This window comes from Nicotiana attenuata, chromosome 2 (genome assembly GCF_001879085.1).
Source record: "Nicotiana attenuata strain UT chromosome 2, NIATTr2, whole genome shotgun sequence".
NCBI lineage: Eukaryota > Viridiplantae > Streptophyta > Magnoliopsida > Solanales > Solanaceae > Nicotiana > Nicotiana attenuata.
This window is the reverse complement of record NC_031990.1, coordinates 706,841-732,966: the sequence shown is the minus strand read 5'-3', so window position 1 is coordinate 732,966 and position 26,126 is coordinate 706,841. Positions and strand designations below refer to the sequence as shown.

At 34.3% G+C, this 26,126-nt stretch overlaps 2 protein-coding genes across 3 annotated transcripts; both read left to right on the top strand.

Moving 5' to 3' along the window:
* On the top strand, positions 7,395–11,941 carry LOC109242769 (scarecrow-like protein 13). The gene is made up of 2 exons (XM_019409626.1): positions 7,395–7,464; positions 9,575–11,941. Exon 2 carries the CDS (start codon positions 9,838–9,840, stop codon positions 11,470–11,472), a length of 1,635 nt encoding a protein of 544 aa, XP_019265171.1. The 5' UTR covers positions 7,395–7,464; positions 9,575–9,837; the 3' UTR covers positions 11,473–11,941.
* LOC109242755 (heterogeneous nuclear ribonucleoprotein 1-like) lies at positions 14,943–19,163 on the top strand. Of its 2 annotated transcripts, none has more exons than XM_019409613.1 (4): positions 14,943–15,188; positions 16,004–16,226; positions 16,946–18,128; positions 18,595–19,163. In XM_019409613.1, the coding sequence occupies exons 2-4, from the start codon at positions 16,011–16,013 to the stop codon at positions 18,606–18,608; spliced, it is 1,413 nt and encodes a 470-aa protein (XP_019265158.1). In that variant the 5' UTR covers positions 14,943–15,188; positions 16,004–16,010; the 3' UTR covers positions 18,609–19,163. The 2 variants fall into 2 exon arrangements, with proteins under 2 accessions (XP_019265158.1, XP_019265151.1); XM_019409606.1 differs by having other exon boundaries at positions 14,944–15,178.

Below are 26,126 nucleotides of genomic sequence, written 5' to 3'. Positions count from 1 at the left end.
GTGTGGTTAGATTTTGACCCATACAAACCAGAGGTCTTGAATTCGAGCGTCCTTAAAATAAAGAATTTTCTATTAAAGAGCCCCTTCCTCCTTTATCGTGACATATATGACGCGAATCTGAGTTAATCGGATCAATTGTAATAAATAATTAAATAAACTTTTTTAAAAAAAGACTTCTTGACCAAATGAATTGACTTTGAATCGCCATCCCAAGAGATTCTTGAAACCCCCCCCCCCCCACCCACCTACCCCACCCCACTAAACAAAGAAAAAGGCGAATGATAATCATATGAGAAAATCTTTGTAATTTCCTTTCATTATATAAAATTTCTTCTTTTACAAAAGTTGCAATAAATTTAGTGAAAAAATATACTGTTGAGTGTGACTTCTGTTTGTTTCTGCTTTCTGGGAACTTAATCAGCGTCAGCCAAACACCTCCTAACGTCACACTCTGACGCGGTCTTTTGGACCCCACAATATTTGTTTACCCTGGGTTTTATTGCTTATTTACTCAGTGCCATCTGCCATTTATCGCACCTCAGCGTTACGGGAACCAGATATTTGTACGGCTAAAAGTTGTTCAATAAGGATAAAATGACTAAAATGAAAAATAAACATTAAATTATTTTCAAATGTAAAGTGTATCATTTTTCTGGAATGAGCTAAAGAAAAGTACTCCATCTATAAATTAAAACAGAGATGGTAAGAAATTTCATTAAGAGAAAAAAGAAAAAACTATTAACTTATTTTTTAAAATATATATACACACATACATATATTTTAAATAAATTAATATAAAAATAATATCACATAAAATGAAATAAAGAAAATACCTAATAATGATGATATTTTGCGATTCAAAATTCACCATGTTTTATCAGTTTCATGACACATTTCGAAATTATTTTAGTTACATAACATTTTTCACATGACATAAATAATTAAACAGAAGAAATTTATATAAGGTCTTTATCTTTTATTCAAATAATAACGAATCATGAAAGATAACTCTAAATGCGTAATATTTTTAGTACTACTTATAAATACTAACTTTCCTTGAATTACTTGTACTTTTGCTACATTAATAATTTAAGATTACTTTAGTCAACTCTAGTTTGCTATTAATAATCTTAAACTAATTAATAAATTTTCTGTCCCGTTGTTATTATCCTATGTAGTATCTTGTGTTTATGTTAAAGTCTAAATTTTGAATCATCAACTTTTTTAAATGTATTTTTTTTAGTGAAAACGATTAATTATTAACTAATTTGAAAGAATTTGACTTCTGACTTCTATAGCATCTGTCTTTATGATGAAATAATTATAAGAATACACGTCTTAGTGGAGATAAAGTAATTGTTTTACGCTTTAGTAAGTTACTGCTTTTACAGTGTCGAATTCAGGATCTTGTGCAAGCGGGTTCAATCTTAGAAATATATAACTTTAGTCATAAAATAGTAGTTATCAAGTGGGTTCAAATAAAATATTTATACAAGATTTATGCAACTTTATTATACCACTGCAAACATAGGAAAATAGCTCTAACAAAATATTAACCATGGTTAATTTGGCAAAAAATTATTGTACCCTATCTTCTTTGGAGCAAAAGTCGTAGTGGTATTTAAGGGAAAGAATAGACTTGTAGCTTAGCAGGCGTTTGGCCATAAGTTTTGGAAGTTTTCTTCCAGAAAGTTTCAAATATGTGGAAATTTTGAAAATCAAAACTTCAAATTCCAAATATAGCTTAAGACCTTTTTCTAGGCCAAATTATGATCATTTGTGATTTTTTAGCTGAAAAAATAGCTTTTTCACATGTCAAAACTTGCTCCAAAATTCATATCCAAACACATTTTCAATTTTAAATCAAACTTCGTTGGCGTTTGGACATAAGAATTCTAAAATTCCACAAAAGTGAAAAAAAAATTCAAATAAAAATGATATTTAAAAATTAGAGTTGTGTTTGGACTTGAATATAATTTTGGATTGTTTTTTAATTTTTGTGAGTGATCTGAGTGAAAATTTTGAAAAGCAGCTTTTTGGAGTTTGTCAAATTTTCGTAAAATTTCAAAATTCATCTTCAAATGAAAATTGGATATTTTATGGCCAACACTGATTTCGAAAAAAATAAAAAAAATTCGAAAAAAATGAAAAAATTCTTATGTCCAAACGGGCTTCGACCAAATCATTTTTTTCAAAAAATATTGGAGAATCTACGTCCAACGAGTCCTTAGTCTAACTTACAACTTTGACTGCACTGATTTGATAGTACATGGTTCAACTCAAAATAACTTATTTTTAGACTCATATACACATCAAATTAATAAATGCAAATCAATATATTTTATATGTAAGTATTGGTTAAGGTAACGAACTAATATATGATAAAATAATTAAGTTACGCTCGAATTGTTTTCTAGCTTGGTATACAAAATATTTGATATTCATGCAGGGTCCAGGAAGAACAGTACCCAAAGAGTGTAACGTTGATAGCCTAATCTAATGGCTGCTTCCACTGCTCGAACATGTAATCTATAATTACACGAAAACAGGAGTACACACACTTTTGTTATAAAATAAAGACTGTAAAGTAAAGACAAGTATAGAGAGAAACTGATATATTATTCAACTTCAAACTGATGTACGTAATGAACTGAATCTCCTCTATTTATAGAAAAAGGAAGCTGCTACTGCAAGCTGCTGTGTAAGTTGCTTGTAAGCTGCTACTGTACCAGATATTGATAATCTTCTACCGGAGGTAATATTTATTCATAATGGAGTACCGAAATGATAAGTTTCTTCATGAGGCTTATTTCCAATAGAGTACTAAATAGATAAACATATTTATGGCGGAGTCCCATATGGATAAAACAAACCCATATCAAGAATTCCCTTTAATTATCGCAATATTATGCTTAATCCCGTTCCAATGTCTCCGTGTAGGAGAAGAACTATATCTTGCTAGTAAATTAACTTAAAATGCCATGTTAGGCCTTGTAGCATTAGCAAGATATATTAGTGCACCAATTGCACTGAGATATGGTATTTCTGAACCAAGGAGTTCCTTATCCTTCTCTGGAGGTCGGAACAAATCCTTATTCACTTCAAGTGATCGAACAACCATTGGTGTACTCAATGGGTGCGCTTTGTCCATGTAAAAGCGTTTTAAGAGCGTTTCTGTATAGCAAGATTGATAGATAAAGATCCGTCTATTAAATGTTCAATTTGCAGACCAAGATAAAGTTTTTTCTTTCCAAGATCTTTCATCTCAAATTCTTTCTTAAGATATTCAATTGCCTTCTGGAGCTCTTCTGGAGTTCCAACAAGATTTATGTCATCAACATAAACAACAAGTATAACAAATTTTGAAGCCATTTTCTTTATAAAAATACATGGATAAATAACATCATTTATATAACCTTATTTCATCAAATATTCACAGAGGCGATTATACCACATGCGCGCAGATTACTTTAAACCGTATAAAGATCTTTGTAATCTGATTGAGTACATTTCCCGAGATTTTGAATATGCTTCATGCATTTTAAATCCTTCAGGGATTTTCATGTAAATTTTATTATCAAATGACCCTTACAGATAAGCTGTAACCACATCCATTAGATGTATTTCAAGCCTTTCACGTAAGGTTAAACTGATGAGATATCGAAATGTTATGGCATCCATAACAGGTGAATATGTTTCTTCATAATCGACTCCAGGTAGTTGTGAGAATCCTTGTGCGACAAGGTGAGCTTGTATTTTTCAACTTTATTTTTATCATTCCTTTTTCGCACAAAAACCCGTTTATGACCAACTGGCTTTATACCAGCAGGTGTTTGGACTACTGATCCAAAGACCTCTCTTCTAGCAAGTGACTTCAATTCCGATTGAATTGCCTCTTGCCATTTTGGCCAATCAGATCTTTGTTGACATTCTTCGACAGGTCGGGATTCAAGATTCTCACTATCTTGCATAATGTTAAGTGCAACATTATATGCAAAAAATTTATCTACCACTATTTCAGATCGATTTAAATTAATCTCATCACCATTAGAACTTATTAAAAGTTCCTCACTCACTTGAGTCTCGGGTTCATTGATTTCTTTAGGAATCTCAGAACTAATTAAATTTTGGGTCTCTTCAGGAGATCCCTTCATAGTATTATTTTGATCATTTGTCGATTTTCTTTTTCTAGGGTTTTGATCCTTAGAACCCAAAGGCCTACCACACTTCAGGCGTGCTTTAGGTTTACTAGCTCTCATGCTAGTAGATGGTTCTGCTGGGACATCAGTTCGGATAGGCACATTCTCTGCAGGGATATGTGACTTAGTTATCCTTTTCAAATAAGTAAATGCTTCTGGCATTTGATTTGCTATATTCTGTAAATGGATGATCGTCTGGACCTTCTGATTACATATAGGGGTACGTGGATCAAAGTGAGATAATGATAAAACTTTCCCTTCAATTTCTTTTTTGATTTCCTTTTTCTCTCCCCCCTAATTGTGGGAAATTTGTTTCATCAAATTGACAATCTGCAAATCGAGCAGTAAATAAGTCTCCCGTCAATGGTTCAAGATAGCAAATAATAGAGGGTGATTCAAACCCAATATATATTCCTAACCTTCTCTGTTGGCCCATCTTACTGCGCTGTGGTGGTGCTATTGACACATATACAGCGCATCCAAAAATTCGTAGATGGGAAATATTTGGTTCATGACCAAAAACTAATTGTGACGGAGAATATTTATTATAATGTGTCGGTTTGAGACGAATAAGTGATGTTGCATGCAAGATAGCATGACCCCAAATAGTAGTGGGCAATTTTATTTTCATAAGTAGTGGTCTTGCTATCAATTGCAGGTGTTTAATAAATGACTCTGCAAGGCTATTTTGAGTATGAACATAAGTTACAGGATGTTCAACTTTATCCCAACTGATAGACAATAATTATCAAAAGCTTGAGATGAGAATTCTACAGCATTATCAAGGCGAATAGCCTTTATAGGATAATTTGGGAATTGCGCCCTTAATCGAATTATTTGGGCTAGTAGCTTTGCAAACGCCAGGTTGCGAGATGATAGTAGGCACACATGAGACCATCTTGAAGATGCATCTATTAGGACCATAAAATATCTAAATAACCCACTTGGTGGGTGAATAGGTCCACATATATCCCCATGTATACGCTCTAAAAAGGTAGGGGATCCAATGTCAACCTTCATCTGTAATGGTCTAGTGATCATTTTACCTCGATAACAAGCATCACAAGCAAATTCATCATTGGTAAGAATCTTCAGGTTCTTTAATGAATGCCCACTCGATTTTTCAGTAATTCGTCTCATCATTATTGATCCAGGATGGCCAAAACGGCCATGCCAAAGCACAAAAGTATTTGAATCCGTAAACTTCTGGTTTACGATAGAGTGTGCTTCAACTGTACTAATTTTTGAATTGTATAAGCCAGAAGATAAACTTGGCAACTTCTCTACATGCATTTCTGGCCAAAAATATTCTTTGTAATACAAAGATATTCCACGTTCATTTCATCTATTGTCTCAACATGATACCTATTTCGCGGGATATCTATAAAACTCAACAAGTTTCTTCGGGACTTGGAGGAGAACAATGCATTGTCTATAAAAGTTTTTTCCCTTAGACGGAAATATAATGGCTCTTCCGGAGACTTCAATCAAACTTATATTACCAGAAATTATTGAAACATTTGCTTTTTCCTTATGCAAATAAGAAGAGCATTTCTGATCCTTGAATATAGGCATGAGTTGTTCCACTATCAATTACACAAATATCTTCATGATTGGTCATTGATCCAAACATATTTTGAGGATTATCCATATTCTTCAAAATGACATAAATAAAATATATTATAGTAAACATCATTATCAAATCATAACTTTTATTTATGTACAACAATTACATAACCATACTATCTATTACAAACAACAAAAATTAAAATATTTACATTTCTACAGATTCACCACCGATCACATGACTTGTTTCTCCTTCTGGGAGTGCAAAGTAATCAGCTACATCCAAATGCATGAAGTCTAAATTATCTTCAAAAATAAAATTTGCTTCAACATTTTTCTCTGTATTCTTTAGGGAGGCTTGATAAAGTTCAACCAGGTGGTTTGGCGTACGACAAGTACGTGACCAGTGCCCTTTTCCTCCACATCTATAGCATGCATTTTCTACATTTGTTGCTTGCACCGCTTCATGCTTTTGTTCCTTCCTTTTTCACTGCTGGTGGTGAGGAGGGTTCTTTGGTGCATTATTATTACCATGATTAGAGTTTCTTCCCCAACCACGGCCATGACCACGACTGGGGTCACGACCTCTTCCACATTTATCTTGGTGGAAGTTCGTCTCATTCACTTCAGGGAATGGACAAGAACCAGTAGGTCGACTTTCATGATTTCTCATTAATAGCCCATTATGTTGCTCGGCTACAAGAAGATGTGAGATAAGTTCAAAGTACTTTTTGAATCCCATCTCTCGATATTGCTGCTGCAGGAGCATATTCGAGGCATGAAACGTGGTGAAAGTTTTCTCCAACATATTATGATTAGTAATATTATCACCACATAATTTCAATTGGGAAATAATTCTGAACATAGCAGAATTATACTCACTGATAGATTTAAAATCTTGTAGCCTTAAATGAGCCCAATCATATCGTGCCCGTGGAAGAACGATTTGACATTATCTAGAAAAAGAAAGTTCGTACCTTTGATACTTTCAAAGTATCTGCTCGAAATGGCAGAGTCTCGTAATGATAACGTATTATAAAATAAAGACTGTAAAGTAAAGATAAGTATAGAGAGAAACTGATATATTATTCAACTTCAAACTGATGTACATAATGAACTGAAATCTCCTCTATTTATAGAAGAAGGAAGCTGTTGTGTAAGCTTCTACTGCAAGCTGTTGTGTAAGCTGCTTGTAAGTTGCTTTTAAGCTGTTACTGTACCAGATATAGATAATCTTCTACGGGAAGTAATGTTTATACATAACGGAGTACCGAAATGATAAGCTTCTTCAGGAGGCTTGTTTTTAATAGAGTACTAAATAGATAAACATATTTACGACGGAGTTCCATATGAATAAGCTTCATCAGAAAGCTTATTTACAATGAAGTACTAATTGAACATCCATAATATAATATATTTATAATAACTTTGAGATATATCATGGCATTCTCAATATTGGAGACCCAGAACATTCTCCAAAAGGTAAGACACTGCGCACGTGGTATCAGTCAGTAACTTTGAGATCTACACGGGTATTTCAAGCAATTACAACACAATTACAAGGGCATTTTCGTCCTCTGGTTTTGAGTCTCTGACTATATAAGAAAATACTAAACTCCTGGTTTCTTCGTCAATCAGCACAGGACAGAAGGCAAATTCCTCTTCTCTCTCGCTCTGTTTTAACAGAAAGACAAAAAAGGTTCTAACTTTCATCTGAATGTAATTCTATCTTGTTCATGTAATTATGTTACCCTTTTCTTTTTTGTTTTATTGGCTATATATAACTCGGGTTTTCTTGGTAAATTAGTCCTAGTGGAAAGTGTTTGATTTTCTGTTTAATTTTTATTTTTGACTTAGTCTAAGTTTTTTTCCATTAACTGCATGTTTTGGTTTGTTTAATGTATAGTTCGTGGTATAAGGAAAGAATTAAACTAAGGTTTTTAGATCTTTGCTACTTTTGTTTTTAGTTTGGAGAAATTTTCTGTTTGGTTCTGTTTTTTCATTTCTCGAGTGAAAAGGTTTTATATTTTTTAATTTTCCTGCCATTTATTAACTTAGTTTCACTGTTACATGCTAAGTAATCAGTAGGATGAGTTGATTATTTATCAGTTAATGAACTAAGTTCCTCTTTGCGGAGAAATTGGTTTGTTTTTGCAGCCCATTATTTCTTATTATTTTTTTCTTTTTGTCATTCTTCTTATTTTAATTTTTTCTTTGGCTGGTTGCGGTTAGCTACTGTAACATATATGGAGTGGCAATAAACCTAGATAAACCTAGACCTTGTTAGTAGTGGCAAACGAGGAGTCGATTGGAGGTTTGAAGATAAACTAACACGAAGCTTCATTCTATGTGAAGTGTTCATTTCTTTTTCGTCAGGTTTCATTTAATTTGTTGTGGACTACGTTGCTCCGACTCTCCAAAAATGCCGATGAGCGTGTGTCGATCCTCCAAAATTAGTGCATATTTAGAGGACCCGACACGAGTGTGGCAACTATGTTGAAGAGTCCGCGCAACATAGTTGTGAACTGTATATGAAAAAACCGAGCAAGCTATAGTTTCAAAGCTTACCTTACTTAGAAAAGAAGGAAGCTTCTTTTTTTTAGACGTAGACTGAAGAGAATAGCTAGCCATGCTAGTCTAGATTGAGGTTTTGTTAATTTGTCGATGATCTTGCTAGTTCTTCATGATTGGTGATTTTGAAGATTGTCTCTTTGTTTGAAGATTATTCACAGTTTCTAGTGTATAAAAGGAAATTTGATTTTAGGCATATCAATAAAATCATCAAAGGGGCTTGTTTCCTATAGGTCACAAGTTCGAATCGTGGAATCAGCCATTGATGCTTGCATTATGTCAGGCTTCTACATCACACCCCAGTGGGATGCAGCCCTTCTTCGGACCCTGCGTGAACGCAAGATGTTTCATGCACTAGGCTACTCTTTAATAAATCAGCAGAGGGGCTTTTTTTCTAGTGCTTTTCCTATTAAGAGGTTTATGATTGCAGTGATTAATGAGTTGATTTTAATTTGATAGTATTTGTCAGTAAGTTTTCTAAACTCTTTGGTAAACCTACTGCTGCCTTTGTATTTTTATGACAGTCATTTTGGGAGTTATAGACCGGATACAATTTCTGGTGCATTTGCTGTCTATCTATGTTCTTTTACTAATGTGAGTTAGTTATATTTAATCTTCCACTAAATGGTCTTCCCTCATTAGGAGCTGCGACGCAAACTTCATTAATTAGTGTTGTTTAATGCTTTCCCTAATTCCTTCCTTGATATATCGAGATCTCATGTATGACGGAGTAATTACACCATCTCGATTCGCTTGCTCAGTTTAAAGATGAAACGATCCTAACTTGTTCTTTTTTCCGTTTATCTGTTTATGTAATGTTCCTTTTTAACTCACTTCATGGGTATGTAAGACATTATGTCTTGGTCAAGGGTGAGCAACACGCTACGGAATTAGAGGATTGTTGAAATGTTGAAACTATTGGATCTGCTGATCTAATATGCATGTTGCATTTTTCTATTGGTTTAGTCCTTCATAAATGATTACACTTTGTGTCTAGCCTTGTGTTTTGGTGTATTCTTCCTTTGATTGTACTTGTTTGTACTTTGCCAGAAAAAAAGATGTCGATAATCATTTCTACTTATCTTGTCATAACATCTTTGACACTGATAAAGTTAGCATTTTGGCTCTAAAAGGAATGCTTCTTTGTTCTATTGTGACAAATCTTTTGTGACCTTTAGTATTCATTTTAGAACGTTCGAACTCACTAAGCATACTGATCATGTTTTACTTCTTGGCAGATTTTGTTGGTTCTGACAATTTGATCGACGGTGCACACCAATATGCTCTAGTGCTTCTAATTCAGCTCAGTCATTCTCTTCTGAAAGAACATCTGCTCTTTGAGATGTTGTGACGAGTTTTAGTGAAGACATTTCCTGACTGCATGCATCCTTCACTAAGTGTGAAGGTTTGGCAAATTGAAGATAGCCTTTCTTTGCAACAGTTGCTTGAATTACCTAGAGCATCTTAGCATAGGCGAGGTGCGTTAGTAACTTATCCCCAGATGCAAGCATCTCAGGGACCACGAAGGTCGGGCGATGTCCATAGACTGTACCATCAGCCAATGCAGCAAGTTCAGCAATACTACACTCCTTACCAGGCTGTTGACAACAACATTTATAACGATAGCAGCAGCTCGGGGACACAATTCTCTTTCCAGACCCAGAATGAACAGGTTTTCACTCTGGACTCATTGCCGGCTACTGACTATGCCATATACGATGCAGCTCCTTCCGTGAGCATCTCGTCCAACAGGAGTCCCTTCTCTCCTCAATGTTCTCAGTCATACATTTCTGATCCACACCATTCCTTTGATAACACTTGTGGTTCGCCTGTAAGTGGGTGTTCAGGAGTCGATGATGGCAACGGAACGAAGCATGTGCTGAGGGAACTGAAGAATAAGTTGCTAGGTCCTGAATCTAATATTGATGACAGCAGCAGTTGCTCGTTCAATGGTGTAATCTCAAAACCTTCTTCCTTGATAAAGTGGAATCAAGTATTGGACATAGCCTCCAGATTGGACTTGAAAGATCTGCTCGTTGCCTGTGCTGAAGCAGTAGCAGAAGCTGATATCTCATCGGCAGAAGGGCTAATGAATGTCTTGGAGCAAAGGGTATCGGTTTCTGGCGAACCTATGCAACGACTGAGTGCTTACATGTTGGAAGGGCTAAGAGCACGATTACTGTCCTCCGGAAGTACCATATACAAAAAACTGAAATGCAACGAACCAACTAGCTCAGATTTGTTGTCTTACATGCAAGTCCTCTATCACATCTGCCCGTACTACAAGTTCGCCTATATGTCCGCCAATGTCGTCATCGGGGAAGCCATGAGGAATGAGAATAGAATCCATATCATTGATTTTCAAATAGCACAGGGAAGTCAATGGATGTTCCTCCTCCACGATCTTGCTAGTCGGCCTGGTGGACCGCCATATGTCCGCGTCACAGGCGTCGATGATTCCCAATCAGCTCATGCACGGGGTGGAGGACTTAAGCTAGTCGGTGAAAGGTTAAAAAAAGTTGCCGAGTCTTGTGGAGTGCCTTTTGAGTTCCATGGTGCTGCACTCTCAGGCTGTAAGGTCGAACTTGAGAACCTACAAGTTAGACATGGAGAAGCCCTGGCTGTTAATTTCCCTTACATGTTGCACCACATGCCAGATGAGAGCGTTAGTACTATGAACCATCGAGATCGCCTATTAAGACTAGTAAAGAGCTTGTCTCCCAAAATTGTCACCCTAGTTGAACAAGAATCGAACACCAACACCGCCCCTTTCCTTCCAAGGTTCCGTGAAACTCTAGATTACTACACAGCAATGTTTGAGTCAACTGATGCAGCTCGTTCAAGGGATGACAAGCAGCGGATCAGTGCAGAGGAGCATTGTATTGCACGGGATGTTGTCAATATAATAGCATGTGAAGGGGCCGACAGAGTGGAAAGGCACGAACCATTTGGCAAGTGGAGGTCAAGACTTGTGATGGCTGGATTTACTCCATGCCCTTTGAGTCCATCAGTTGGTGAGGCCATCAAAGACATGTTGAAAGAGTATAGCCCAAATTATAAGCTTTCCGAAAGCCAGGAGGCGCTTTATCTTGGATGGAAGAACCGAGCTTTAGCAACTTCTTCTGCTTGGCGATGACCTTGTTGCAATTGTCGTCTGAAATCTGTAAATTTTGCTGTTGTGATCTTGATGTTAGCTTTTGCTAGACTAGGAGAGGTGTTTCTTTGACCATTTTTTTCTTAGATTTGGAGGTAAATCTATGAAATCTTGGGCTTGTACGTCCCAGCCTAGGAAGGGAAATAGTAAGCTCAATAGTTTGGTGGACAGAGTTACCCAGTACCTGTGCTGGTAGGAATAAGAGGTACTTGGTGGAATAATGGAGGTGCGCGCACGCTGCCCGAGCTTTACCATTATTTTAAACAAAAATAGTAAGCTTTATAGTAGAGAAGGTCTTCTCAACTGCATCTGTTAGTGAAGAAATTAGCAGAGATATTTTTTTTGGCAATTGTCATTTTTACCATACTTACCTTCTTTCTGAACCAGATTTTTAACCTCCATTTGAGCTGTATTCTGCTGTGCCAACTTGTAATGATAAATCTGTTCTGGACCTCAGTGAGCATAAGGTTTGCTATTTTATTGTTTTTCTTTTAGTTTAAATATTCTCTTTGTTTGTCAACTGTTTAGCATAGTTGAAGGTATGTATATTAGTACTAACTGCCCAACTTGGTCTTAGGGCGGCTTATCGGGCGGCTTGTTACGCTCAACGGTTCGGCTTATCGGTTATCGGCTATTGGCTATCGGCTATCGGCTTGTAAATGTATTAATTCACTAGCCAAACCGATAAGATATCTGGCGGATTGGTATAAGTTTAGCAATTATCACAACATTCCACGTCTAGGCATGATTGTCACGGCCATGGACGGTTGAGATATACTATCTTGAGAAATTTTTATAAAGCACTATCTTTTAGTGGTAAGTAGCTATCTATAGATACCATTTGCTATATTACAGATTGTAGATACGTTTTCTGTTGTTATAAGTTGTATTAGATATATTTAAGCTACTGTATTCATGAATACAGCAGCAAAAATAGGCGTGAATCAGGGAAGTCCAGCTAATCAGTTGTTGTATTCGAGTGTATTCATGGCATGAAACATGGTATTACAGCTGGACAGATTATTATATTCGACTGTATTCACGGCGTGAAACAGGGGGTTACGCGGTTTTTAAACAGAAAGTGAATCAATTAACATAATAGACTCCTAATATAACTTAACAAACTCAATTATAACACACAAAAATTTTGTATTTCTAGTTATAAAAAAGATTCTCAACCGAAAAATACCCCAAAAACATAGCAATCTTCAGAGAAATTATATAATACATCTGAATACATAAATTATATTAATTAAAAAAATATATGAATACATTCATGGCATATAGCGAGACAGTGAATACAATGAAATACATAGAATACAGCGAGCTACATTGAAATACAATGAAAAAAAAGACAGTGAATACAATGAAATACATGGAATACAACGAGATACATAGAATTACAATGAAAAAAAAGACAATGAAAACAATGAAATACATGAAAATACATTGAAATATATTAACAGAAAATCAAGTTGCTCAGCCCCAAACTCCGTCGTCTTTGTTCAAGAACAAATCCTAATTTCCGGCTCTCATTACATTAGTTTCTGCTGCTCTTTGTTTGTTTTCAAGAACTCAAAGAACATCCACAACTTTGTTCGTTTATTTCTCCATCAAAGAAACTATGAGTACTCTGCAAACTCTCCATCAAAGAAACTATGAGTACTCTGCAAACTCATCATTCTTCCCAACTTTCCCATAATCACACACGAAATTCCTCACCCAATTATTATGGCAATCACCAACAGCAAAGGCGTCCCCATTATCAGAGAGTTCACAATCCAAGCATGAATTATCCGTCTTTCGGAGTTGGTTCGTCAGAGAAGTCTTCGTGGTATACCCGGCAAAATCACCGTTTGTGACTAATGGTAGGTGATGTGGGTGAGAGGAATTTTGAGATTGAGCATCGTGTTTTCAGGAAATGGGGGAAGAGAATGGCATGTATCAAAGTAGAGAGAAAGAAAATAGTGTAATTGAATAGCGTATTTAGTGGCTTAGGGTTAGGAGGTAACCAAATTAGATATTTTGCTATAAACATTAGTAAAATGTATCTATAGAATATAATTTTTTTAAATAGTATTTATTTAAAATAAATAAGGTGTTAACCTTCACTATATCCTCATTTTAGGGCTATCTTTCTCTGCTATTAGACTAGATTGAGTTTGGTAAAGAATCACCTGAAATTAGTAGTTACAAATAACTATTCAAGTTATTTTAAACTGAATGTTATAGTAAGTAAAATTTAGTGATTTTATTGTTCAGGGTGTAAAGTTCAGTTATTTTAATGTGATAGTACCAATGCTAATCAAGGGATGATACTGTAACACAACCAACAAGCGATAGTTTTACGTTGGGCCTTATCCCAATCCTTCTCTTTTATCCAAATAAAAAATATGGTTAGTAAATATTCATATAATTAATGTTATCCTAGCTTTCCTCATTAATCCCTTTCTTCTTGTTTGCCTCATCCATGTGTATTTATTTATATCCTTTTGATACTTTGATTAAATAAAGTATTAACTGTTCTAATTATTTATGTCATCCAAAAAGCAGATTATTCTTTAATCATATTATTAGAGGATATTTATACCTTTGACATAGCATGGGACAGGCTGCCACCGTCCATGTTTTGAGTTGGGGTTCATCCCTTTCCTCCACATTAAGGAAGATAGCCACAAACATTTTTGAATGATTAATCATTGACTAATATTGTTTATTCTCATTTTATTTTAACTATTGCAATTACCTTAATTTTTCTTCCAAAAAATTCTTGTAAAACCTATAAATACTTCTCACATATATGTGAGATAGTGGGGGTGGAAAAATAGAGCCCGGTCTAGAATTTAATTTGATGGCTTCAATTTTTGTATTTTTACCTTGAAATTTTTTAAATTATTAGTTAAGAATTTATTAGTTTTAAAAGAAAAAGGAGAAAAGAGGCTTATCGAATAAATTCAGAATCAGTGGCTAAAAAGGAAAAAGAAAAAGTGAAGGCAATACTTCCACATGGTAAATTAGAGCAAATGGAAGTTCACATAAAGCTATGAGGCAGTTTCAAGTCTAAGCCGATCCAGTATGGATGATTTGATTTTAAAATTCATATAAATATTATTTTAATTGTATGATATCTTTCACAGAAGATTCATTGAAAATAATAGTAAAAGATAGGTAAAAATTTGTTTATACGTGACGTTCACACAAAATTATACTAATGTACTATTATTAAGTGATACATTAAGGTGAAAATATATAACTAACTGCAATTTAGTGATAAAAGTGTATTGAAGATATATGTCAAATATTTATTGAGTTGGTCTATATTATAAAACATAAAAAACATTGTAAAAATAATTTTCTTCCATTTATTGTAATGAACATGCACCTTAGGAAATCATTTCCTCCAAAACTATATTGTTTGTTCAAAAACTATAAAATAAATAAGAAGTCACCATCTTCCACCCTCTTACCAGCTTCAACATTTTTCACACAAGAGGATAGCTAAAGAAGCTCTGTCATTCACAATATAATACTCCTATACAAATATGTAATGTAGTTAGTTATATACATATTGTACATATATATAACTTTTAGCCATTTCAGATGTGAATCAAATTTCTTCATAACCACACTCTCTTTTTTCTCTTACCTTCATCTCAGGAATTCCAACAATTTGGCCTTTCATCTTTTGGTAAATTCAAGTATTCAACCTCTTAAGTTTTACATATTGAAATATTGTTATATTTTACATGTCAAAGTTTCAATCTTTATGGCTTTTTAGTTTGTGGGGTTATATTCTTTTTGAATGTTTCAAGTCAAAGTTTCAATATTTATGAGTTTTTCAAGAATTCTGGTTTGTGGGTATGTTTCTTTTTTGGATGTTTTAAGTTAAAGTTTCAATCTTTATGACTTTTTCAAGAATTCTTGTTTGTGGGTCTGTTGAATTTTGATATGTTGAAGATTAGATGATCTCTAGTTGAACACTTGAACTGCAGATTATACATTTCTTGATTTTTTATTGGAATCTCCAATTTTTTTGGTAGTTTCTTTTGTTTGAGATGCTATTCATATTAATTAGTTTCATTGATGATGCAATGAATTCTTGGTTGAGAAGTTGATTAGCAAAGCTCAAGTTGAACTTTATGCAAGCTGTTTCAAGAATCCAACTTCCTGATTTTAAATCCTTTGTTAAGCCTTTTATTTGGTCAAGTGAATGATTTGAATTAGAATTTAATTTTACGTAATGTAATTAACATTTACACAATTAGGTCACTTGTTAGAAATTAAGGGTAAATCCTTCATGAGCATTAATTGGTAATCTGGTAAAAATGGTAACTAATCTGCTATCACCGGTTAAAACTTACAGGCAGTATTAAAAAATCTTACACTGTCAATGCATATGACTTAAATCCTTTGAAGTATAGTTGGAGGAGAGTCTTTTGCTAACTCAATCAATTCACAATTATGCTCGGTTTCATTTCGGATGGATGATTGGTAATGTTATTGTTATCTGCAGAGAAGAAATGGAGAGTGGCAAATTATTTGTTGGAGGGATTTCTTGGGACACAAATGATGATAGGCTCAGAGCATATTTTCAAGCTTATGGTGATGTAGTTGAAGCTGTGATCATGAAAGATCGGACCACTGGTCGTGCTCGTGGTTTTGGCTTTGTTGTATTTGCAGATCCTTCGATTGCTGAAAAAGTTGTTAAGGAAAAACACATGATTGATGGAAGAACTGTAAGTAACCTTAGAAATATCTGGACTACATCCTATACAGTGTTCTTTTTGGTATTTTTGGTGAAATTTTGTGCTTATGAAGTATATCAAATTCTCCCTGTGAGATACTTATCAGTGAGAGTGTGAATTTATGATTTTCAGAAGAGCTGTAATTGCTTAAGATTACAATAATATACATGTGGAATGCACATTCATGACATTTACACAGTTTTCATGAGTTGGACATATGTAAAATATTGACATTGCATCATTTCAACGAAGAAATTGATTCAGCCTGATGAGGGTTAGTGTTACATAAGTGAATCGCTTAGGGGCTGCATGATACGGATGTAATGCAAGTGCCGAGTTATAGCACAATTGGTCAACTAATTTGAAATGACCTATAAAATATTGAGGGATATATCGCTAATATGTTGCGTGATATGAAAGGGTGTAGTAGTTATTACGTGGAAATGTGGATTAAAACCATGCGTTAATTAGGTAGATGTAGCTCTGAGGATTTAGGCTATTTATCATCTTATTCTCTTTGAACGGCCAAGACTTTATAACCCCATAACCAGAAAACTGTATGTCTGTAGCGAGATAAAGAAAACCAAATAATGCAGTAATTGTATGCCCAGCAATGTGACATGTGCTCTTTAAAGGAAAGTCAGATAAGACATGATGTCATGTTACCAGAAAAATATGCTTATTTTGTTAATATTCCCTTTTATCAACAGGTAGAGGCAAAAAAAGCTGTTCCTAGGGACGATCAACAGGTTACTAGAACCAACGGTAGCATACAAGGTTCTCCTGGTCCTGTTCGCACCAAAAAGATTTTTGTCGGAGGGTTAGCATCCTCAGTGACCGAGATTGACTTCAAGAAGTACTTTGACCAATTCGGGACAGTCGCAGATGTTGTGGTGATGTATGACCAGAACACACAAAGGCCTAGAGGTTTTGGATTCATCACCTATGAATCAGAGGAGGCAGTTGATAAAGTACTATACAAAACATTTCATGAACTAAATGGTAAAATGGTTGAGGTCAAGCGTGCTGTTCCAAAAGAGTTATCGCCTGGGCCAATCCAAAGCCAATTAGGTAGATATAACAATGGTGTGAACAGGGTAAACAATTTCCTAAATTCATATCCTCAAGGTTACAGTCCGAGCTCGATGGGAAGCTATGGAGTCGGAATGGAAGGTCGATATAGTCCAACTCCTGTTGGTCGCAATGGATACTCTTCGTTGATTCCAGCTGACTATAATATGGGAGCAAGAATAGATCACTCCAGATTGAGCTCAAGCTTTGGAGGAAGTGGAAATTTCAATTCTATTCTTGGTTATGGACATAACTTAAATTCCTTTCACGGCGAGAATTCAAACAGATACAATGTTCCTGCGGGGTATGCCCCTGGAAGAGCTGGAAATGGTTCTACATTGAATTCAACGGGTCATAACATGTGGGAGAATGAGAGCCTTTATTACGGTACAGATTATGCAAACACTAGTGCGTTTGTTGGTTCTGGAAGCGGGGATACAGGATTATCTGATGTTTTTGGAGGTCGTGGTACAATATGGGGTTCCTCTCCAATTTCAGGCCACGGTGGACGTAGAGGTTCTTTTGGCGGTGATAACATCACTTTTAGCGGTGGAGAAACTAGATTTGACGGTGGGGCAGGGTATGGACAAAATGCAAGAAGCGACGCTGATGCTAAATCATCATATGCTCCAATACAAGGTGTTCATGTCAACGCTTTCGGGGATATTTATGGGCCAGTAAGTGGATCGATTTATGAGGACTCTACTTGGCGCGCATCATCTCCAGAGCTAGACAGCTCCGAAGCTCTTACTTATGGACTCAGGAGTGCAGACTCCCTCGACTATGTTGGTGGTTATAGTTTTAAAAATGCATCAACTAGAGGTAAAAGTAATTTTCCTATTCTTTTTGTTTTGATATTTTTAATGCACAAGAAATAAACCGGTACGCCAACAACAAACGCAGTATATTCCCACAGGTGGGGTATGGGAAAGGTAGTGTGTATGCAGACCTTACCCCTACCTTGTGAAGATAGAGAGGTTGTTTCCATGATTGTTCTACAATATGAAAGGAAAAAAAGAAACGAAGAGGGGGGGGGGGGGTGTTGGAAGAGAATGTAAGCGTTAGCGGGAAACCAAATGTCATTGTTGCATCAATGATAAAATATTGTTAGCATTCCTCGCCTTGACTTGGCTTTCGTAACCCTATCATATTCGGCTTGTTGTACAAGATACTGGAACTAAACTTGAGCCAAGAGCGCAGACCATGATGTTCCATGTCCTACACTTATTATAAATTTGCTTCGTTTGCGTTTTTCTTATGTTACTTACATACTCTTGTTTTTCATCAGGTATTGCTGCCTAGGAAGATTACTGTATGGTAGTTTGGATATCAAATATATAATGTAGGTGGAAAAGTACAGCATAACCAAAGTCATGGATTGTGGATTACTCATATTCCTTACTTCAGGTTAAAGGTACATTCACTTAGAGCTAATTCAATACCTACTATAGAACTTATCGCAACGAATGCTTACAATGGAAGGGACTTTCTTGTATGGTTTGAACATAGAGTTCCTTTAATATAGGCCTTCATTTTCTTTCTTCTTTTCTACGTTGACATTTGATTGAGATGTAAAGTTGGATAGCCGAATATACTTAAGATCTATGTTGCTCGGACTCTTCGATAATGTCGCCGGACGCGTGTCAGTTTCTTCAAAAGCAGTGTATTTTTGGAGAATCCGACATGGGTGCGTCAGTATTTTGGAGAGTCCGCGTAACATAACTTAAGATAATTGTACGTTGCATATCGGCTGAAACAATGAGATTTGATGCAAAATGTTCATTTTCTTGTTGGGATTCTTTTCTTCTTTTTACGTAATATACTAAAGTGTCCAGCAAATTTGCTGGTTGTTGTTCAGTTTTCATCTGTCCTTTTCTGGTTCTGTCATTTGCAAATTCGATGAACATTTTTAGTTTCTTGGTAAACTGAATTAAATTCTGATCTCTCATAGTCAACTCCAATTTTATTGATCGCTATACCACACTCTTGGAGGCAAGAAGCTAAATAGAATGGCATTGTAAAAACTGAAGTAAAAAACTATGAAAATAGACTTTTTCTCCTTGAGATAATTTACATATTCAAAAGAAAGTTACAATATGGCACAAATGGAAATTTACTGTCTTTTAGAAAATAAATTACGACTATGTTTGCTCGGATCCTCCAAAAATTACTAGCAAACCTATGTCTAATCCTCCAAAATTGAAGGATCTGAGTATCCGACACGCACCAGTCAGCATTTTTAAAGGAATCCAGCTATAGAGAAGTACAACAGACAAGAGATGTTGACAAGTTTATAGGACTACTCAATGAGAGGAGAAATATGCTCCTCAAAACACACAAAATGCAGCTATTGACTTATGAAGGGGAGCTTAGCGTAACTAGTAAAGATGCTGTCATGTGATCAGGAGGTCAGGGGTTCTAGCCATGAAACAAGCCTCTTGCAGAAATGTAACAATAGACCCTTGTAGTCCGGCCCTTCCCCGGACCCGCACATTGGGGGCTTAGTGCACCGGGCTGCAGCTATTGACTTGTAATAAACAGCAGCCACCTTTCTTTGCTAATAATCCATTTGTTTCTTGATTTTCATCAGCATGCAAAACCAGAGTCTTTTTGTTTGCCAGCAACAGAACCAATTAGAATCATTTTGTTTAAGCTCTTGAGATTGAATAATAACCTTTCTACTCAAATATTGTATATTTCCCTAACAACTATTTGAAAAGAAGCAACTACATTTAATGAGGCCAAAGCTGATGTTTCTATGAAAAATAAACGATGTGCCTTGGCCAAGGCTTTGCCTTCTTCTGTTGTAACCTCTCTGGCAATTTTTGAGATCAGATTTATTGCCAACAATTGTAACCACATTCATGTCACAATGAGCTGCACCAATAAATTGACAAAATAATTAAATCCTTGGCCAAATTATTCACTAATTCACAAGCATGATAGCAAGGAAGCAGTGGCGAAGCTAGGAATTTCTCCAAGGGTGTTCAAATTTTAAAAAAGTGAAAAAGATTTTCGATAAAGGGTGTTCAATATGTGTTATATACCTCTAAAACGTAATATTTTACCTATGTAAACAGTGCAATTTTTCGACGAAGGGTGGTCAGTTGACCACCCTGTTATCCATGTGGCTTCGCCGCTGCAAGGAAGAATCAAACATAGAACTTCAATAGCATTGTTGATTTAGAAAAAATGGTAGCTCTGTACACTAAGCTCTTCTCAAAAGCTGATGAAATCTATTGATTTCATCAATAGGTTTAACTAAACCTGGTATATTTAACACGGAACAAAAATATATATTCAAAACGATCAATAAATTTTCAACAAATAATATAATTTAAACTCATATGTAGAATATGATCTGTTCCAAGATCTTTATGGGATGAACTTATCAAGTTTAAATCCTAAGTACACATTTGTCCTGCTATGCATAAGTTCTGGGGATGGGCTGGGCCGAACTACATTAGGCTTTATCGTTTATACTCTTTCCTAACATTTTGTAAAACTATTCTCATGGCATGAACTCGTGACCTTCACACAACGACTCTTATCTTCGTGCCAATCCTATAGCATGGTTAATGAATAGACAAATTCGTCAAAGTAACTTAAAGAATTAACAACATTGTATATTCTCTAAATATTTTTCCTTCCATTAAACTTTAATGCAACAAAAAATCACTTAACAACACTTCATCAAGTAATTAACTTCATCACTAAACATGTTAAGATAAACAATTTATAAACTAAATGAGAAGATAATTAAGTAGGATTAGTTACCTTCTATAGTAAAAGTTGATACCTTATTTATTTTAAATAAATACCCTTTTAAAAAATTATATTCCATAGCTACCTTTTGATTTTTTATAGCCAAATATCTATTTATGGTCACCTCCTACCCTTAAGCCATAAAATAAGTTTTGTATTATTTTTCTCTCTCATATCCCCTCAAATTTCTCCTATCCCCTACCCCATATCTATTCTCCCTCTCTCTCTCTCTCTACTTCCTGATGTCTTCTCCTCCACCGGACGCTGGAGCAATTGCCACCGTCACCGTTTCGACCATGGTCGTTATTCATTGACACCGCCGCCCTCAACCTCCCAATCTCATTCTCTGACGCAACATATCGGATCAACAAAAACCTCAGTTATTTCGCCGGTAATTACGTGTTAATCATCGGCAACCGGAGGCAACGGTGAGGACGAGCGAGGACTGGATACTGATGCTGCTTCAACGAGACGACATTAAGGTTGTTCTTGAACAAAGGCGACGGGGTTGGGAGCTGAGCAACTTGAATTTTCTGTTAATATATTTCAATGTATCTCGTTGTATTTCATTGTATTCATTGTCTTTTTTTCATTTTATTTCAATGTATCTCGCTGTATTCTATGTATTTCATTGTATTCATTGTCTTTTTTTTTCATTGTATTTAATGTATCCCGCTGTATTCTATGTATTTCATTGTATTCACTGTCTCGCTATATTCCATGAATGTATTCATATGTTTTTTCTAATTAATATAATTTATGTATTCAGATGTATTGTATAATTTCTCTGAAGATTGCTATATTTTTGGGGTGTTTTTCGGTTGAGAATCTTTTTTATAACTAGAAATACAAAATTTGTGTGTTATAATTGAGTTTTTTGAGTTATATTAGGAGTCTATTATGTTAATTGATTCACTTTCCGTTTTAAAACAGTGTAATCTCCTATTTCACGCCGTGAATACAGTCGAATACAATAATCTGTCCAGCTGTAATCCCATGTTTTACGCCATGAATACAGTCGAATACACTCGAATACAAAAATTTGTCTAGCTATAATCCCCTGTTTCACGCCTAGAAATGCTACTATATTCATGAATATAGTAGCTTAAATACATCGAATACACTCTAAAAAATCTGAAAACATAGCTACAGGAAGTAATATAGTAAATGGTAGCTACAACTAGCTAATAACCACTAAAACATAGTGGTTTCTAAAAGTTTCCCAATTAAGTATCATATTGCTTACTCTGAAGTTCATTAAGATTTAAGCCATTGATCAATGTTATTAAAACTCTGGCGTCTACTAATATCATAAACCAGAAAAGCAACTGCACCTGTATATGCACACACCGGACGAAGGCAGGATTTTCACTAAAGAGTTCAGAAAAGGAAAAAACTATAAAGACTGTGGCCAGTGGTAATTGAACCAGCAACCTAACAAAGGATTTGAACCTCCTTGACCACTGAGCTATACTTTTGGGTAGTATCATAGGAATTTAAAATATAATATATATATATATATATATATATATATATATATATATATATATATATATATATATAAATACAAACTGAATTTTGTCTTATATATACAATGTAATTTTCCGGTGAAGAGGGTTCGAGTGAACCCACTTCCTGCCCTAAATCCACCCCTGTATGCACAAGTAACTGCTCTAAACTTTTTGTGCTTTAACTTCCTTTCCATTTATGTCCATCTTTTGGTTCTGGAATTCTACTCCTATTGTTGATTTTGAGTTAGGAAAAAAATTCATCTCTAGTAAATCTTGCACGCAAATTTGATTTGCCAACAGCTATATCACCAATCATAACAATTTTGAAAAGGTAATCCTCTATTTGATCTTCCTGAGAATAAAATGCCATCTTCTTGACCACTTAAAATGGCACCTTGTAGAATACCATAATAAATTATTTATGTAGCTAACATGCATTATTCAAAAGGTAAATAAATAGTTCAAAAAAGAACAAAAATCATAGAATAAATATGTGATATGTCCTTCAAGGAAACTTGAAAGGCAGGGCAAGCATATGAAAGAAAAAAGATTTCCACCTATATATCAAGCCGACAATATCACAAGTGGGCTGGGCGAAGCTGGAAATTTTGCTAAAGGAGTTAACGTGTACTCAAGGGGGTTCAAAATTGAATATGCATGTATAAAAACTTATAGTTGACCTATATACAATAGAATTTTTCGGTTAAAGGTATTCAATTGACCACCCTTAGCTAGTTGTAGCTCTATCCCTGATTAGGCTCTTATATGTAACCCAAGGAATCGTTTGGTTTGACGACAAGTTATGCTGGGATAATTATACTGGTAATGCAAATTCCCTCCTCCAGATAATGCACAACTAAGTTACTTCTTCAAATACTTATTCAGTCCTCCTTAAAAGCAAATGACAGCTTTTAAATTCCTGGAAAAAGAGAAAAGCAACAGAAACTTAGAACTTCAGTAAAGAATCTGAGTTAAAGTATCCTGTCCCTAAATGTTTCATTCTTCTACAACTACAAGATATATAATCTGTGTAGATATATTATGGATAAAATAACGTCATGTGAAATCAATCAGCTTTTGCTAATAAACGCAACACAGGGATGCAACCCCAAAGTTCATAGAAGAGAACAAAATCCTCATATTTTCTTGTTGATAGATTCTAAAAACCAGAATCGGAGCTAGAATTTGAAATTTATAGATTCAAATTAAATTAATAATTTATATATATTCAATGAATTAATTAATACAAATATTGAGTTTTAGCTAAAGCTACTGAGTTTGCACGAACTGGCAACCACAAGACTAGCTCTGCCATGCTAGAATAAACATTATCAATGAAAAAATGAGTCAATTACTCAAATGGTCACTCAACTATTCCAAATTATCTTCTAAAGTCACTTTTCTTTCGTTTGTAACAATAAAGTCACTGAACTATGCCTATTGCACTCAGAAGGTCACTCAACTAGATTTTCCGAATTTTGAATTGCCAAATACCTATTTTACCCTCTAAATTATAAATATTTATCTTTTTTTTTAACGTTTTAGTATTAACAACAAAAATTCAAGAATTTATTTAACATTTTAGAATGAAAGAAAATAAAGATTGTAAAATATATATTCCATGCACGTAATATAAAAATAATTATTTAAATAAATGTATTTTTATAATATACATTATATATTCTTGAAAATTATGCTCAATTATATTATTAATTTTCTACCAACTTTCCGACGACACAAAGTTATGTCACCGGAAAGCTCCGAGACTATCTGTATAGGGTAAAATATGCTATGTTAAGTCGTGCATGGAATATATATAATATAATTGAGCATAATTTTCAAGAATATATAACGTATATTATAAAAATACCTTTATTTAAATAATTATTTTTATATTACGTGCATGGAATATATATTTTACATTATTTTCTTTCATTCTGAATTGTGTAAATAAATTTTTGAATTTTTGTTGTTAATACTAAAATTTTTATTACTAACAAATTATTCTAATTAATTGTTTTTACCATGCTCATTATTTTGTTATTCCAGCATTATATATGCATAAATACTTTTTATTTTTTTAATTTGTAAATAATATTTATTTATTCTATATGTATGTCCAAAATTTAAATTAAAAAGGGAAAAATTATAATATTAAAAAGTTTAAGAAAAATAAAAAGAATATAAATGTTTATTATTGAGGGTAAAATAGGTATTTGGCAATCCAAAATTTGAAAAATCTAGTTGAGTGACTTTCTGAGTGCAATAGACATAGTTCAGTGACTTTGTTGTTACAAACGAAAGAAAAGTGACTTTAGGAGATAGATTGGGATAGTTGAGTGACCATTTAAGTAATGGACTCATGAAAAAATCAAAATTTTTGAACTTTTAAAATGAACATGTTCCCAATTTCAATGGATCGAAATATTCATCAGACTAGAATTTAGATATTAAAGAAGTACTTTATTCTGACCGTTTTGCAAATAGAATATTTCATGTGTTTGGTATCTCAAAAGAGATAAAAGTTCTAATATTAGTATAAATTTGTTTCAAAATAAATAAATAATTATTTATCATGACTTACCGAGATTTTTTTTAATAACCAATGATTTATTGAGGTTTTCATTGTGCATGATCCATAAATGACCATATTACTATTTGTATTTCCCAAAACGATATACTCCATGCTTCTTCTTCTTTTCTTTTTGAAAAAAAAAAAAAAAGATTGATACTCCATGCTTGACTTAACCAAAAAAATCTTTTAAATCGATTTATTACAACAACTAATACTACGGTTCGATCACAAATTAGTCGGTTGAAGGAGTTATCACAAAATACAAAATTGCATATAATATTCTCTATCATTCCAATTTCCAAAATATACAAATCTTTGCCAACAACACGATAAATTGATAATAAATGCCTCCACCTCTAACAGTTGGTGCTGTCTCTGTGTTTATATTTATAGAAAAAAAGAAACTAAGGCAAAATCTTGGCGTTTATGGATGTTTGTGTTTAATCAAATCTGCCGAATCAAAGAGAATTATTTTTATAAAAAAAAAAAATCATAGATTGCTAGAGAACTGAAATAGAAAGGGAGACTGGCCCATCCAAACAGCAAGACAAATTGATGTAACTTGTTGTGACAGCTAATGTGTTCGTTTTTTAATTCAAGTGCACTCATAGAAACGGCAATGCTACAAATTATACCAATCGATATAATTTGTTGCAAGGTTGGTGGCTGCCATTATAATCATACATATACAATCTGCATGTATATACTTGAATGCATTGCAAGCATTTTGGCGAAGATATCTTGTAAATAATATTTTGCTAATAAAAATATGTATGCAACACTATGTCTGTCACCATTAGAAAATAGTATGAAAATACTAAAACCACCGTTCCATACCCCCAAAACTAACATAAAAATGAATATAGCAATCCTATGAATTTTACCTAATCTATTTTTACTTTTTCTTATGCCTTGGGAACCCAATCTTTAGGAGAAGTTTCTGTCAGATCGATCTTCATTAAGATGGTC

Excerpts from the sequence above, each read along its gene's own strand:
- LOC109242769 (XM_019409626.1), top strand. The coding sequence starts at position 9,838 with ATGCAAGCATCTCAGGGACCACGAAGGTCGGGCGATGTCCATAGACTG.
- LOC109242755 (XM_019409613.1), top strand. The coding sequence starts at position 16,011 with ATGGAGAGTGGCAAATTATTTGTTGGAGGGATTTCTTGGGACACAAAT. Across the intron at positions 16,227-16,945 it reads ACATGATTGATGGAAGAACT|GTAGAGGCAAAAAAAGCTGT; the intron begins GTAAGTAACCTT and ends TTTTATCAACAG.